The 13,507-nt window shown below is 36.6% G+C and overlaps 1 protein-coding gene across 1 annotated transcript in view; it reads right to left on the reverse strand.

Annotated features, from left to right (window-relative positions):
- TTN (titin) overlaps positions 1 to 13,507 on the reverse strand; it is a 248,597-nt gene that overhangs the window by 104,814 nt on the left and 130,276 nt on the right. The window contains exons 164-177 of the mRNA XM_009996323.1: positions 13,091 to 13,174; positions 12,681 to 12,832; positions 12,140 to 12,416; positions 11,784 to 11,882; positions 10,713 to 10,796; positions 10,124 to 10,219; positions 9,484 to 9,558; positions 8,524 to 8,604; positions 7,263 to 7,367; positions 5,324 to 5,407; positions 1,334 to 1,398; positions 872 to 1,262; positions 370 to 645; positions 7 to 139 (exon numbers count right to left, since the gene is read on the reverse strand). Coding sequence (XP_009994625.1) covers positions 7 to 139; positions 370 to 645; positions 872 to 1,262; positions 1,334 to 1,398; positions 5,324 to 5,407; positions 7,263 to 7,367; positions 8,524 to 8,604; positions 9,484 to 9,558; positions 10,124 to 10,219; positions 10,713 to 10,796; positions 11,784 to 11,882; positions 12,140 to 12,416; positions 12,681 to 12,832; positions 13,091 to 13,174 — 2,002 coding nt within the window. The remainder of the gene's footprint in view (positions 1 to 6; positions 140 to 369; positions 646 to 871; positions 1,263 to 1,333; positions 1,399 to 5,323; positions 5,408 to 7,262; positions 7,368 to 8,523; positions 8,605 to 9,483; positions 9,559 to 10,123; positions 10,220 to 10,712; positions 10,797 to 11,783; positions 11,883 to 12,139; positions 12,417 to 12,680; positions 12,833 to 13,090; positions 13,175 to 13,507) is intronic.

Genomic DNA, 13,507 nt, shown 5'->3' on the forward strand with positions numbered 1-13,507 from the left:
TCAGCAGGGATTTCCTCATCTCCTTTAAACCATTTAATGTTTGGTGTGTCTTTGACAATGTCACAGGTGAAAGTGGCTGTTCTTTTTGGTTTCACATGCTGGTCTCTTATGGGTTTCACTAACCAGTCTCGTATCACTTCTGCATGACAAAAAGTTATATAAAAATACAGCTTAGCTGACTTTTACTACAAATAGATGGGTCATAAATAGAAGAAACAGAACTATCAGATTTTGGTTACAACAAGTTTTTAATAGTTGTGAAAATCTAATCTGTCCAATTATATTGGAAAACTATGAGGAAAAGTTACCTAAATTTGCAACAGCCCTAATATTCTACAGAGAAAGGAGAAAGTGATTTTGATTGCTTACCTACTACCCTGACACAAGACGAGCATGACAGCTCAGTGTTTTCCACAGTAACAGTGTAATTTCCAGCATCAGCATCATCTGAATCAGTGATTGTGAGGGAATGTGACAAACCAATAATTCCCAGAGCAAATTTCCCAGGCTTGTCTTTGATGATCTTCCCATCCTTCCTCCAGACCACATTTCTTTCTTTGTTAAGGTCACATGTCAAGTACAGGGGCTGGCCTTTAATCACAGTGACTTCTTCCTCAAGAGTTTTCACAAACCGCACTGGGAGTTCTGTAGGAAACACAACATTTTTATTAGTCATACATATATATATATATGTATATATATATTTCAGGCGTGAAGCAGAAAAGCCTTCCATATGAAATCAATATGTGTAGTGACTGATGGAAACAAAAGGATGCATCTACCAACCACTGTAAATTCACAAAGTACCTGAACTTTTAGCTTGATGAATAACTGGCCTTTAAATTATTGATACATTTGAAATAGGCAATACCTTCAACAATGAGTTTGGCTGTAGAGGTCTTCTCTTTGTTCCCCAACCGTAATACACAAGTATATTCACCAGCATCTGACAGCTGGACATCAATAATATGCAGCTTCCTGTCTTTGCCATCAGCAATAAACTTGTGTTTTGGGCTCTCTCGGATGTTACTTCCATCTTTCATCCAGCTGGTAATTGCAGTGGATGGTGAAATAAGGACTTCAAAGATTGCAGAAGACCCAACAGATTCAGCTTCTGTTAGCACTATATCTTTCATCTCCTTGACAAACTTCAGTGGTACAGCCTTGAGTTGGTAAGTAAATGGAGGCTCTTCAGGAGGTTTTTCACCACCACTGCCTGGCCTGAGCTTCCTTCTTTCTGCATCTGCTGGTGAAGGTGTCTTCTTGGCTGCAATTCAGATTTAGAAATGAATAAACTAATCCAAATTTATTACTTTTGATTGTCAGCATTGACTTGTAGTATCCTACCTTTGATTGGACTTATACCCTTCGGAGTTTCTTCTTTTGGTGGCTTGGCCTCTGAAGTAGAACAGCAATATTATTAGGAATGTAGTTAAATAAACCTAAGTACTAAAATTAAGACAGACATTTTACAAGTCAGATTTTCTATTCCTTTAGCTATATACACATACAAGGGGGTGAAGTTATAAACATATCTATATGTTTATGTAGTTTACACTGTCTATATCTCAATGGTAAGTTCAATATCTTGAAGCATGGGAAAGGTTCATATTCAGTAGTGGGGACTGAAGGGCAGCTTAGGAGCTCCTAGTTCCTCAGTTTATTGTCCTGCCCATTATTTTGTAAAATTCTGCCATTCCCTGACACTTTACTCACAATTAGGCCCTTGATCATTATCTGTCAAACAAAATAGCTTAAGTACCTATTAAGCTTAAATACAAATTATATGGTGGTTTGGGTTTTTTTTAGAAAAAACACCACAATTTTACTAACAAAGTCAACAAAAATATGTTATATAAATTAAATATGTTTCAGTAAAATGTGATACTCTCACAAGTGAGGGATGTTCTGTTAGATGTCCAACTTGTGATGAGTCATCTCAGACTTTTGAAAATATTTCCCATGCTATGCTGCTTCTCATCATCATTTTGCAAAAGGAAATATAAAAGATACTTTTAATGAGAGAATGATATGAATGAAATGCCAGACAGATTTTATTGCAGTGGATGGAAAAAAGAATACTAGAAAGATGTGTGAGTTTTTTCTGAGAAAATAGTGGCACACAACATGATTTATGCAATCTAATAAAAGTGTAAGACTAAGACAATGAACATTGACCCCACAGATGCATGTACAAACAGGTAAGACAAACATGTAAAGAGTGGCTGAATGTCAATGCAGCCAGGTGATGGACTAGATGGAAATGTGAAATGTGTTAAAGAACAAAACCAAACATTACAATGGCAAATGGTATTCTCCTGAAGCAAATAGTACAAGCACTTCGTGGAAGAAATTGGCAGTGGTCTTCCTCACCTCGCTTTGCATGAGACTTTGCAGGAACCTCCAGAAGAACTTCATGTGATTCTCCAGGTGCATTCCAATTCCTGTTCTCACTCGGAAGGGTACTGGCCTGCTCAATCACATGGGCAGGTTCTGATTTCTGGTATTCTTTCTCTCCTCCTGCTTTCTTGGGAGTTACTGACTTACCTATGCTTGAGGAGGAAGCAACTTTTCCATTTGCAGGGCTTCCTTTGCTTGATGGTATTTTCTCTGAAAGCTCTTGCTTCTCCTTTTTTATGGCAATGGATGTGCTTTTTCCAATACCATGTTTAGCTGCTGTTTTTTCATTTGATGTACCTTCTGTCACAGGAAGGTCTTTTTCCAAAAGCTTCATTTCTTTCACAGTCAAAGAAGACTTACTTTTTTCAGTTTTATCTTTGCTGGTTTTGAGAGCTGGAGTTTCTTTATGATCATCCTGAATGGTATGACCTTCTTCAAATTGTTTTTTATCTTGAATTCCTGTTGGCTGAATAGGAACTTTATTTACTGACTCACATGTGTCAACTATTTCATCTTTGACTCCCTTTTCATATTCTCCTATGGAAACTTCTCCTTCCATTCCTTCTTCTTGAAGGGTTGTATTAAATAATTCTTTTTCCACAGGCAGCTTTTCAGGGGCATTTAACTGTCCAATTTTGTCTTTTCTTAAGTGGGTGGTCATGGTAGGTTTCTTTGCCTCCTTTGGTTTGATGTTTTTGCTTCTTTTTTTATCACTGAGGTGTGCTTTCTCAGTCAATAATTGTCCTGAATCCTCCTCATAACTAGCTTCTTCCTCTGCAGAATATTTTTCTCTTGCTTTCCTTTCCACTATTTCTGGCTTAAGAAAAGATGGTTTAAAGATTAAATAAGCTTTCTCTTTGGGAAGCTCCTCATCTTCTGTGGGGTGTTCTAGGTTAACATCTTCTCTCAGTGGTGGTTCAGTCTCCTCAGCCAGGTCTAATGAATGTAATTCTGCTGATGTAAAATCCAGATTCTCATTTTTAAAATCAATGTTTTTTTCTTCTTTATTAAGAATCTTATCTGTTGGCATTTCAGCTGCTGTTGTACCAGATTTCTTTATCCATTGAGTTTTATTTTGTATGCCATACTCCTTCATGGATTCTCCAAGAGGAACTTCTGATTTCTCTAGAGTAAAACCTCCTCTCTCTTCTTCACTTCTAGCTAGAGGTAATTCAGCCATTCCACTCTCTGTAATTTCCTTCACAAATGAAGTTCTATCTTCAATGGAAAATCTTTCAGGTTGCAAACTGTCTTTCAATTTTTTCTCTTTTCCTAGAAGTCTTTTCTGGTCCCTGGGCTCATGTGGCTTTCTGGGTATATTTTTAGGTACATAAGTTGACCCAATTTCCTCTTCTTTTTCATGCACAGGAATACTTCCCTCATAAGGAACACTAAATTTGTCAGAGTCTTTCTCTACAGCACCTTCCCTATGAACAATCAATTTAATTTCATCCCCCTCTTCTTCTCCATAATCGTTTTCTGCATGTTCAGGTGCTATAGAAATAAATTTAAATTCCTCATCAGGTAGACGAGGTTCATCCTTTGCATTAGTCATGTGATCTATTCCAACTTCTATTTTCTCACCTGTAAGGGTAGTCTTTCTTGAAACTACAGGTGTCATTTCTGGCTCCTCTTCTTCAGGGGCCAGAATAAAGTATTTCAGAGCCACATTTTCCTGCCCATCTCCCTCTGGCCTCAGTATTCCATCAGCTGTTTCGAGTGTGATTTTAAACTCAAGTGGCTCTACTGTCTGAATGTCCAGAACTGTATCCTTAGGAGTTACTTTCTCTTTTATATGCAAGTTTTTCTCAACCAAAATCTTCTTTAGCACAACTGACTTGGGCTTTTCTTCTTCCACTGGGGGAATTTTATCTCTGTGCTTTAGTACAGATGGTGCATCAGGCTTTTCTGCAGCTACAAAGGTTTCACAGGTAATTTAGAGAGTTAAAATCCATAAGAACAAGAAGGAACAATCTATTTTAAGACAATATTTCCAGCTATACCTGAAATAAAAAGAACATAGAACACTTTTCCTCCACACAACAGAAAACTTACAACACAGTCACAAAACAAGAGAAAGGCAAGAATGGCACACACAAACAGTATGAAGACCTCAGTAAACCACTATTATGGTACAGAGTATTGTCCCTCTAGTTTGTCAATTTAAATCTAATTCAGGTAAAAAGTAGCAGAAAATGAAGGCTTTCTAAGGCCTATCTCCCACCTATGTAAAATGGGTTAGCTATGCCACTGCAGGGCTGGCTACATCACCAAATTCATGTCCAAGAGATACTGATGATTAGGCTTCTCGAGTGTCCCAGATCTGAGCTCTACTGTAACATGAGGCCCTTTGGACACACAGCAAGTATATCAGCTCTATCAACAGACCTCAGGCTCAGAGTGCTTCAGAGGAACTGAACTCTTCACAGTTCTTTTTTTCACAGCAGGTTATGACCTGCAGTTCTAAGCATATCAAATGAAAGCAACAATAGTGCTTCAGCAACACTGCCACTTTTCTGCAAGACTTCAATAACAAATTAAAAGCAGAAAATCAAACGTAAGAATTGTTCAAAAATGTGTAACCTTTCTTTTGCTATACAGACAAGGCAGGATGCAATTCACAAGACATACATCAGGACATAAACAACATCAAGGTATCAACAGAATAGACAAATTTCATAGTATGACAATGTACAAATATCACCATCCAGAAACAAGAGCACACACTCATCTCTGCCGTGTACCAGACACTTGTCTTTTACATTAGGTGACAAGACTTAGAATAACAAGATCCTTGAATTGGAATTGAAATCTTCCAGTGATGAAAGAGTTATGTGGTTGTACAGTACTTCACTCTATCCTGAAGATATTTAGGTACCTCAGAGAGAAAAACCTTTAAATAGCACAGAATAAACATAAATACCTGCTTTCTTTCCAACCACAGGGGTTGCCACTGGAGTAGTCACAGCTGGTGCTGGTTCTGCTGCTGGTTTTGGTGATTTTAGAGCTGTAAGAAAAATAAAAAAGAATTAATATATTTGTTTTAATAAATAATTTTAAGTATGATGTTCTTAAAAATATTCTGTAGATTGTATGAATGTTTCAGTCTTTGTCATACTAAAGACATTTCTTTAATGTCCTTTTAGCTGGAAATCTCTGAATGGAAAATACTAGACACAAATACTAGACACAAAGGCTGGACTGGTATTCAAGACTAAAGAATTCTTACCTACTGTAGGTTTAGGTTCAGGCCCAGGAACTGGGACAGCTGCTTGCTTAGGTTCTGGCATTTCAAACACAGCAGTTAAAAATACGTTAATTTACATGTAATATAATCCCATTGAACATTAAAGTTAGAAGCAACTATACAGAGAGAGTTAATCAAAGTCAGAATTTATTGGTTTATATTTTATTTAGCCAGAAAGCAAGAAATTAACTTGAGATTAACTCTTTTAAAGCAAGATACAATGGAAAAAAGATATATATTTCAAGCACTGAAGAATTAAAGACAAGAAATCCAGAAGAATGCAAAGTGGTTAATCATGGCACAACAGTCATGGGCAGACTGGATGATAGTAATGCATGAGGTTAACACAGCATGATATTCAGCAATGAATATCATTTAGTTGCTACAATAAGAAAGAAGAGCACCACACATCTGTACCTTTTGGTGGTTCAGGCACATGTTTCTCCTCTTTTTTAATGACAGGTGTTTCAGTTTTCTTCTTAGGAACTTCTGGGACTTCAAAATATTATTTTTATTTTTTTAGATGTATTGAAACACTTTGAATCCCCAAAAGCAATAAAGGCTGGACTGGTATTCAAGACTAAAGAATTCTTACCTACTGTAGGTTTAGGTTCAGGCCCAGGAACTGGGACAGCTGCTTGCTTAGGTTCTGGCATTTCAAACACAGCAGTTAAAAATACGTTAATTTACATGTAATATAATCCCATTGAACATTAAAGTTAGAAGCAACTATACAGAGAGAGTTAATCAAAGTCAGAATTTATTGGTTTATATTTTATTTAGCCAGAAAGCAAGAAATTAACTTGAGATTAACTCTTTTAAAGCAAGATACAATGGAAAAAAGATATATATTTCAAGCACTGAAGAATTAAAGACAAGAAATCCAGAAGAATGCAAAGTGGTTAATCATGGCACAACAGTCATGGGCAGACTGGATGATAGTAATGCATGAGGTTAACACAGCATGATATTCAGCAATGAATATCATTTAGTTGCTACAATAAGAAAGAAGAGCACCACACATCTGTACCTTTTGGTGGTTCAGGCACATGTTTCTCCTCTTTTTTAATGACAGGTGTTTCAGTTTTCTTCTTAGGAACTTCTGGGACTTCAAAATATTATTTTTATTTTTTTAGATGTATTGAAACACTTTGAATCCCCAAAAGCAATTATCTCCAATGTATTTAAAAGTTTTCATATATTTTTTAATACATAAACAGTTCATAAGGTTTAGGAATATGTATTTTTAAGAGTGAGATTTGAATAAACCAGAAACACTAGATGGAGAAATGGACAAATATTTCCAACCCGTTGACTAAAAGAATGCCTTGATAAACTGTTTCCCTGAAGTTAGATTTTTATCAGTATTATAAAACACTTGTAAAGTTCTCTTCTATAAACTGTAAAGATTGAGAAGTAATCCAAACATGTGAAATTCAGACACAAATATGAATGTCAAATTCAGCTGTGCTTTCAGCAAACCTTAAATTTACACAATTAGATTAATGCAAGTCATCTTTAAAATCTCACTTTCATTCCTGAATTTCAGAGATGATCACTTAAGAGCGGCAGGTTTTTTATATTTTACCAGATAGATTTAAGTGTAATCTAGTACCTTCAGGTTTCTTAATTTTTTCTCCTGGTGCAGGTACTGGTTTAACTTCTGGTTTCGGTTCTTTTTCTGGTTTAGGTTCTTCCTCTTCTGTTTTCTTTTTAAGAACTTAAAAAGAAAAGCAATTCCAGTTTTTAAAGCACAGGTGAACTAAAGAATAACACAGTGCATGAGACAAAAGATAAAAAGTATATCAGGAATCATAAAGAAACAGGAATGTAAAACATATCGTTCAATATAAATGGTAGATTTTGTGCAACTATTCGAGATACTAATTCTGAAAGCCTTTTAAAATTCAAAGTAATCTATAGCAAAAACATAATTTATTAAGAGCCGTCCATTTGAGAGGAAAGATGTCAATGTTAACTATGATAGAATAAAATTTCTTATATCTTACATACGACTCAGCATATTTAAATTACTTACTACACATAACTATACATTAATAACTGCACTTAATATAATTTTCAAGGACAAAAATGTAGGATTATGGATTAAACTCCTATTGACTTCAGTCAGAGAACAAGACTGAATATTCAAGTGCTAAATTTGGAGAGCTAAAAGTTATATAATGCCTGCTTTCATTTTACTTATTTTACTTATTTTTGTCCTGTCCAGTATCAGTCTTAGATATCTAATGAGTCTGTCATTTGAAAAACTGCGTATCTATATATTGATACTTTGTCTGAAATTTGAAGGTCAGCTGCAAAGTGCATGGGTATGAATCATCCCACGGTGGTATTTCAAAGAGAACTGGAATTAGTTCTTCCTCTTTCTAAGAAATAATTGAGCATGAAGTGATTCAGAAGGCTTCAGAATCTACAGGAAAAGTGACTGATAGTACCATGGGGTTCTGTGACCTGTGCAGCACTTCTAAGAGAACCATAAAAAAGCATACAGATGCTACATATGTGACTGCAATAACATTTACACTGTCACTGGAAAATACTTAAGGGTCTAGAAGCTGAAGACAGTGGCAAACTATCAGCTGTCATATAGGCTTTAGAGAGCTTAAGAAAACTGAAGAGAGTAACAGAGAACCAGGTTTCCAGGGTTCTGCTCTGTTTTTATCACAGATCCTTTGGATCTGATAGATATTCAGAATATTCCCACTTCACCCTGCTACTATAAAAGCTTTCCCAAGAAAGAGACATCAGGTAGTCATTTTTTCATGTAATTCTCCATACTGCACAATGTTGCTTTGGGGAACATACTGAACAATGTTTATATGCTGGGCTTTTATAACAGAGCCAAGTTACTGTACCTTTTTTCAAAACAACTTCTTCTTTTGGTGGAGGAGTAGCCTCGGGAATTACTCTGTGAGGTTTCTTTACAAGTCCAGGCACTTAAAAGAATATGATTCCAGATTTTATTATGGATTTTTAACAGTAGTAAGAGCTAACCTACAACTAACCATTCCAAATAACAAATCAAATGCTGGTCCACTCCTGAATACTATAAGCAAAGGTAAAACTCTGTGGTTGAAGTTGATACTTTTAATACATTATTTACATACAGTTTTATTCTATGCTTATGCATAGGAGGAAATTTTCATGCAAATCAACAAAAGAGAAGTACAGTTTGACAAAAATATAAAGGTTATGCATTCAAAGATTGTTACCACAGTAACATTATCTCCTTTTCTTCTTTCATTACAGGCTTACGTTACATATCTATCCATCTGAACTATGTATCTATGATGTTCACATAGATCCCATTGGCTTAATTTATAAACTTGGGACAGCATTAAGAAGAGGTGTTCACCGTTTGGCTTGCCTTAAGCTCCAATACAGGGCTTGCTCAATTCATTATTCATCTCCATCTTTGGAAAATGTCCTCTCACAAAAATAAGTTATATTTCAGAAAAACGATAAGCTAAGTATGTTTGAACAATGCTGTATATATTTAAACAGTTTATTATTTTAATTTCTCCGTAAGCAGAGAATCAAAGTGAGCATCTACACAAGTGACAAAACTCATAAAAACTCTCTCACTCTTCTGTGATTCTGTCTCCTGCATATTATTAATTTCATTATGGGAGATTAAAGTGGACATAAATATAACATGAATATACACAACAAAGACTAGAGTGCACTGTTGAGCATAATCTAACATAAAGAGCTTTTTGATATTTCTGAGCAAATTAAGAAAAAGATACTGAGAACTACAACTTTGAGCTTAAGAGAGGTTTCCTTTGGGTAAGATTCTTATATTAGCTAGGTACCTTTAGCAGGTGGGGGTTCCAATTTTGGAGTCTCGGCAGGTTTTGCAGTCACAACTTTCTTCCTTGATTCAGGAGCTTTAAAGAAAATAATTTTAATTTTACCACACACATCATTAGATACAAAAGAAATTAAAATAATCTCCTAAAAAATCCAAGCAACTGATTAATACTACTGAAAGACAAGAGCTACAAAGAAGATTCTGGCTGATTAACTGTTTAGAAGAAGTCAGAGGATCTGTAGGGAGCACAGCCTGTCTGAAATGCGTTCATATAGTAACACCAGCAAATTATTGCTGGGGATTCTTTTCATTTGTAAGAACATGTTAAAGATAGAAGAATTATGTTAAGCATAGAAGAATGTGTTAACTTAGTTAAGATTATTTTTTTTTAAATAAATTGATTTTTTCCTTAGCTATTGAAAAGAACCCATGTAAACTGGCTTGGCATAACAGTGGTAAAAAATTGTAAGGGACTGAGCATTAGTAAGGGGCACCATGACAGCGATAGTAGATTAGAAAAGGAAAAAAAAAAGATCCAAGGTGATACATTTTAAAGCATGCTTTTCAAGAGTCATCAGTATAATTTAAAAGGATTATATGTTTCAGTTCCCACTATTAACTATGGCTTCAGGTGATTATACCTTTAAGTAGGTCTTTTGCCAATTTAATATCTTCTGTTGGTGGAGTAGGTGGTGGTGGTTTTCGCTTTTCAGGGATCTTCTTTTCAGGTACCGGCGCTTTAAATGACATTAGGTAGATTTAGTATAAGTTTACTACCACAGTAGTTATGTGAAGAGTAATGTACAAATGTAAAGATGTCATTTTCCATTTCCCATGAAGCCAGTGAAAAAAGCTTATTGGATTAAATGGGAGCATGAAAGAGCTTTAGGTTATTGCTTTGTAGCATGTGCACAATACAAATATCTCAAGTTGACTTGAAAAAGCATGTTAATAAGATGAAAATAAAGATGGAAACCCAAATGACAGGAAGACTCGCATTGACAAGAAACAAAGTGAAAACATTTAAAGTAATCTGTATGTTGTACATAGAATTAAGAGATCAGAACTCATTTTCAAAACCTAATAACAGGAAGAATTACACAGAGACCTGCAACATACAGATACATGTGTGATGAATGACAAAAAAACCAAAAAAACCCAAACAACAAAAAACCTGCACAGTAATGACAGAAAGGTGTCTGGCAGCCACTAGGTAGGTCCTTTGTATACCTTTAACTGGTAAAGCTTCTTCTGCTTCTGCAACTGGAATTTCTTCTGCTTCTTCAGGCTCAAACTCCTTTACAATTTCATATTCTTTAAAGAATATTGACAACTGGTGTAAGTTTCCAGTCGTAAGATTGTTTTACAAGAACAAATATGTAGATATCACTAGTAAGAAAGCTACTCCAATAGACAGAGACAAATACATGTTAGCATAAGTAATCACTAATTATCTGTTTCCTTTGCAGTCATTACATGCTTTTGAAAACCTACTCACTTTCCATGTAAGAATGAATCAGGGCTGTGTGAAGGAAAGCATCTATTGTGTGTATAATACAAACTACAGAAATGTGTGGATGAGTCATCGTAACTGGAAAGAATAAAAACTTCAATGCTTTCAATTAATTTAAGATTATAACAGCCATAGAAATACTAGGTTTTAAGAGACTCAAATGTAGTGGGATTTACTATTATCTTAAAAAGAGACAAACTTTCTTAGTAAGATCTTGAGTATATGTGTATATCCTGTTGTCTCTTGAGTTTATGCCATTTGAAAATATATAATATTGAAAGTGGTATTTACTTCCAAATATGAAAATATAAAAATATATACAAAAAACATTGACTGGCATAATCTAAACTATGAAGTAAACAATTACAATGGAGAAGAAAAACCCCACATCTATTTTAAAGCATATATTTGGAAGAACAGGACAAAGGATTTTCCTTACAATCATAGCTATAACACCATATACCTTCACTTGGTAGTGGTTCAGGTATTTTAGGAGCAGCCACAGGTACTTTCTCCTCTAGGACAGGTTTCTCAGGCATCTCGGGCTCTTTAAAATAATATTTGTTCCTTTATTTTGTGTGTATATAAATGAAACATACGCAGGACAAAGACAACTAGCACACAAAATCAGTGAATAACTGTGGCCATAATCACTAAAGGCTGTTTGTACTTCACAGTCTTTTCTAAGGTACACTACATACAACAGACACATTTTATAGACTCAGTTATGAACAAAGAGACAAGAAAGAAAAGAACTCTTCAAGGAGTTGCTCCCGGGCAATATGTACCTTTCATTGGAAGAGGCTCTTGTTTTTTGAATTCTGGCTTTTTAGGTGTTGTGAGAGGTACTTTCTCTTCTGGGACAGCCCTCTCTGGCACTTCAGGTGCTTAAAGATATTAGTAAATTAAAGCAGTGTTAAATCTTAATATAAATTTTCAATTTTGTGAACATTAAGTCACATTTGCACACACAATAATGAAAAGTTCAATGGCTAAAAAGACTAAGGAATTAAAAATATGAAGAATAAAATGTTAAGTGACAGATTATTCACTCAGGTAGCTAAGCACTGCATACATCATTGAAACATGGGGAAAACTACTGAGAGAACAGAAGAAAGAGAGGATAAGTCACTGATGGATGTACCTTCAACAAAAGGAACTTTATGTTTTTTAAGGACAGGTGCAGGCTCTGATATTTTTGACACCACTGTAGGCTCTGGTTTCTTGGGTGCAGCTACAGGCTTCTTGGGCACAGCCACAGGTTTCTTGGGCACAGGCACAGGTTTCTTGGGCACAGCCACAGGCTTCTTGGGCACAGCCACAGGCTTTGAGGGAACAACCACTGGCACCTCCTCTTCTGGCTCTTCCTCCTTGGCCACCTCAGCCACTTTAAAGATATTAGTACTTTTTACTTGACTGAGCTAGATGACAGCAAACAGCTAAGCAGAAGAGTAAACCCTGGGCAGACTAACCACCCTAACCACTCAGAAACCTTTTCAGACAACCACTCTGCCTTCAGGGGGACTCCTCCCAGCAAAGAGCCAAAGTCTGAGCTTTTAAGAGAGTGCTTGCTGATGAGCCCCACCCTCTCCTGCAGGCATGTACAGGCACATACAGACACAAGGTCACCAAATGCCACTCTCATCCTTCCCCACACAACACAGAGCAGCAAAGACCACTCAAACCTGCAGCAACCCAAGGCAAACACTCTCAGAACATGGCCGTATACCTTCAGCTGGAGGAGCTGCTGGCTCACCAGGCTCAGCAATCGGTGCCACCTCTTCTGGTGCTTCCTCCTCCTCCTCTTCTGGGACCTCTGCCTCAGGCCTCTCAAGCACTTCAAAGATATTAGTACATTTCATTTTACATTTGTGAAAGTAATGTGCCAAGTAGGAAGACAAATCGGGGCAACAGAGACACAGAATGTCCTAGCAATCAGCTCAAAACCTCTCACACATGTGCAGCACCATTTACCAAGCATACACAGCCTTGAGAGTCTCAGTCTGGAAACAGAGACAGGCCAAGGGAGGGCACAACAATGCTTAAGAGAAGAAGATTAATTATCTCCTTTGTCAAGTTATCCATGGACAGGTACCTCCGGGTGCTTGAGGCTCTGGTGGTCTGGCAATGGCTGCAGGTACTTTTTTCTCTCGAGTAGCCTTCCTGGGCACCTCAGGTGCTTCAAAGATATTAGTAACAGTTAGTTATGTGCATCAGACAGGAAGATGAACAATTCAACATGAACCAGAGATGAGCTCATGACAGTAACCAAACTGGTATCATGGTTTTGACCATGTCTCTCTCACTCACTCACAGACACACACACACACACAACCACAAGAAAGAAGCACAACAAGCACAGACACAAGCACTGAGTGCTGATGCCAGACAGGTTCTGTGGGAAAATTGCTGGCTATGTTTAGGTACAGCTCAAGGGTGAGGTGTCAGTTAGGATACCCTGCTCTGTACTCCACACCCTTCCCTCTCTGGGAAGAGGGACTGTCATTCCCAG

This window comes from Chaetura pelagica, unplaced genomic scaffold, assembly GCF_000747805.2.
Source record: "Chaetura pelagica isolate M959 unplaced genomic scaffold, ChaPel_1.0 scaffold3, whole genome shotgun sequence".
In the NCBI taxonomy this organism is placed as follows: domain Eukaryota; kingdom Metazoa; phylum Chordata; class Aves; order Apodiformes; family Apodidae; genus Chaetura; species Chaetura pelagica.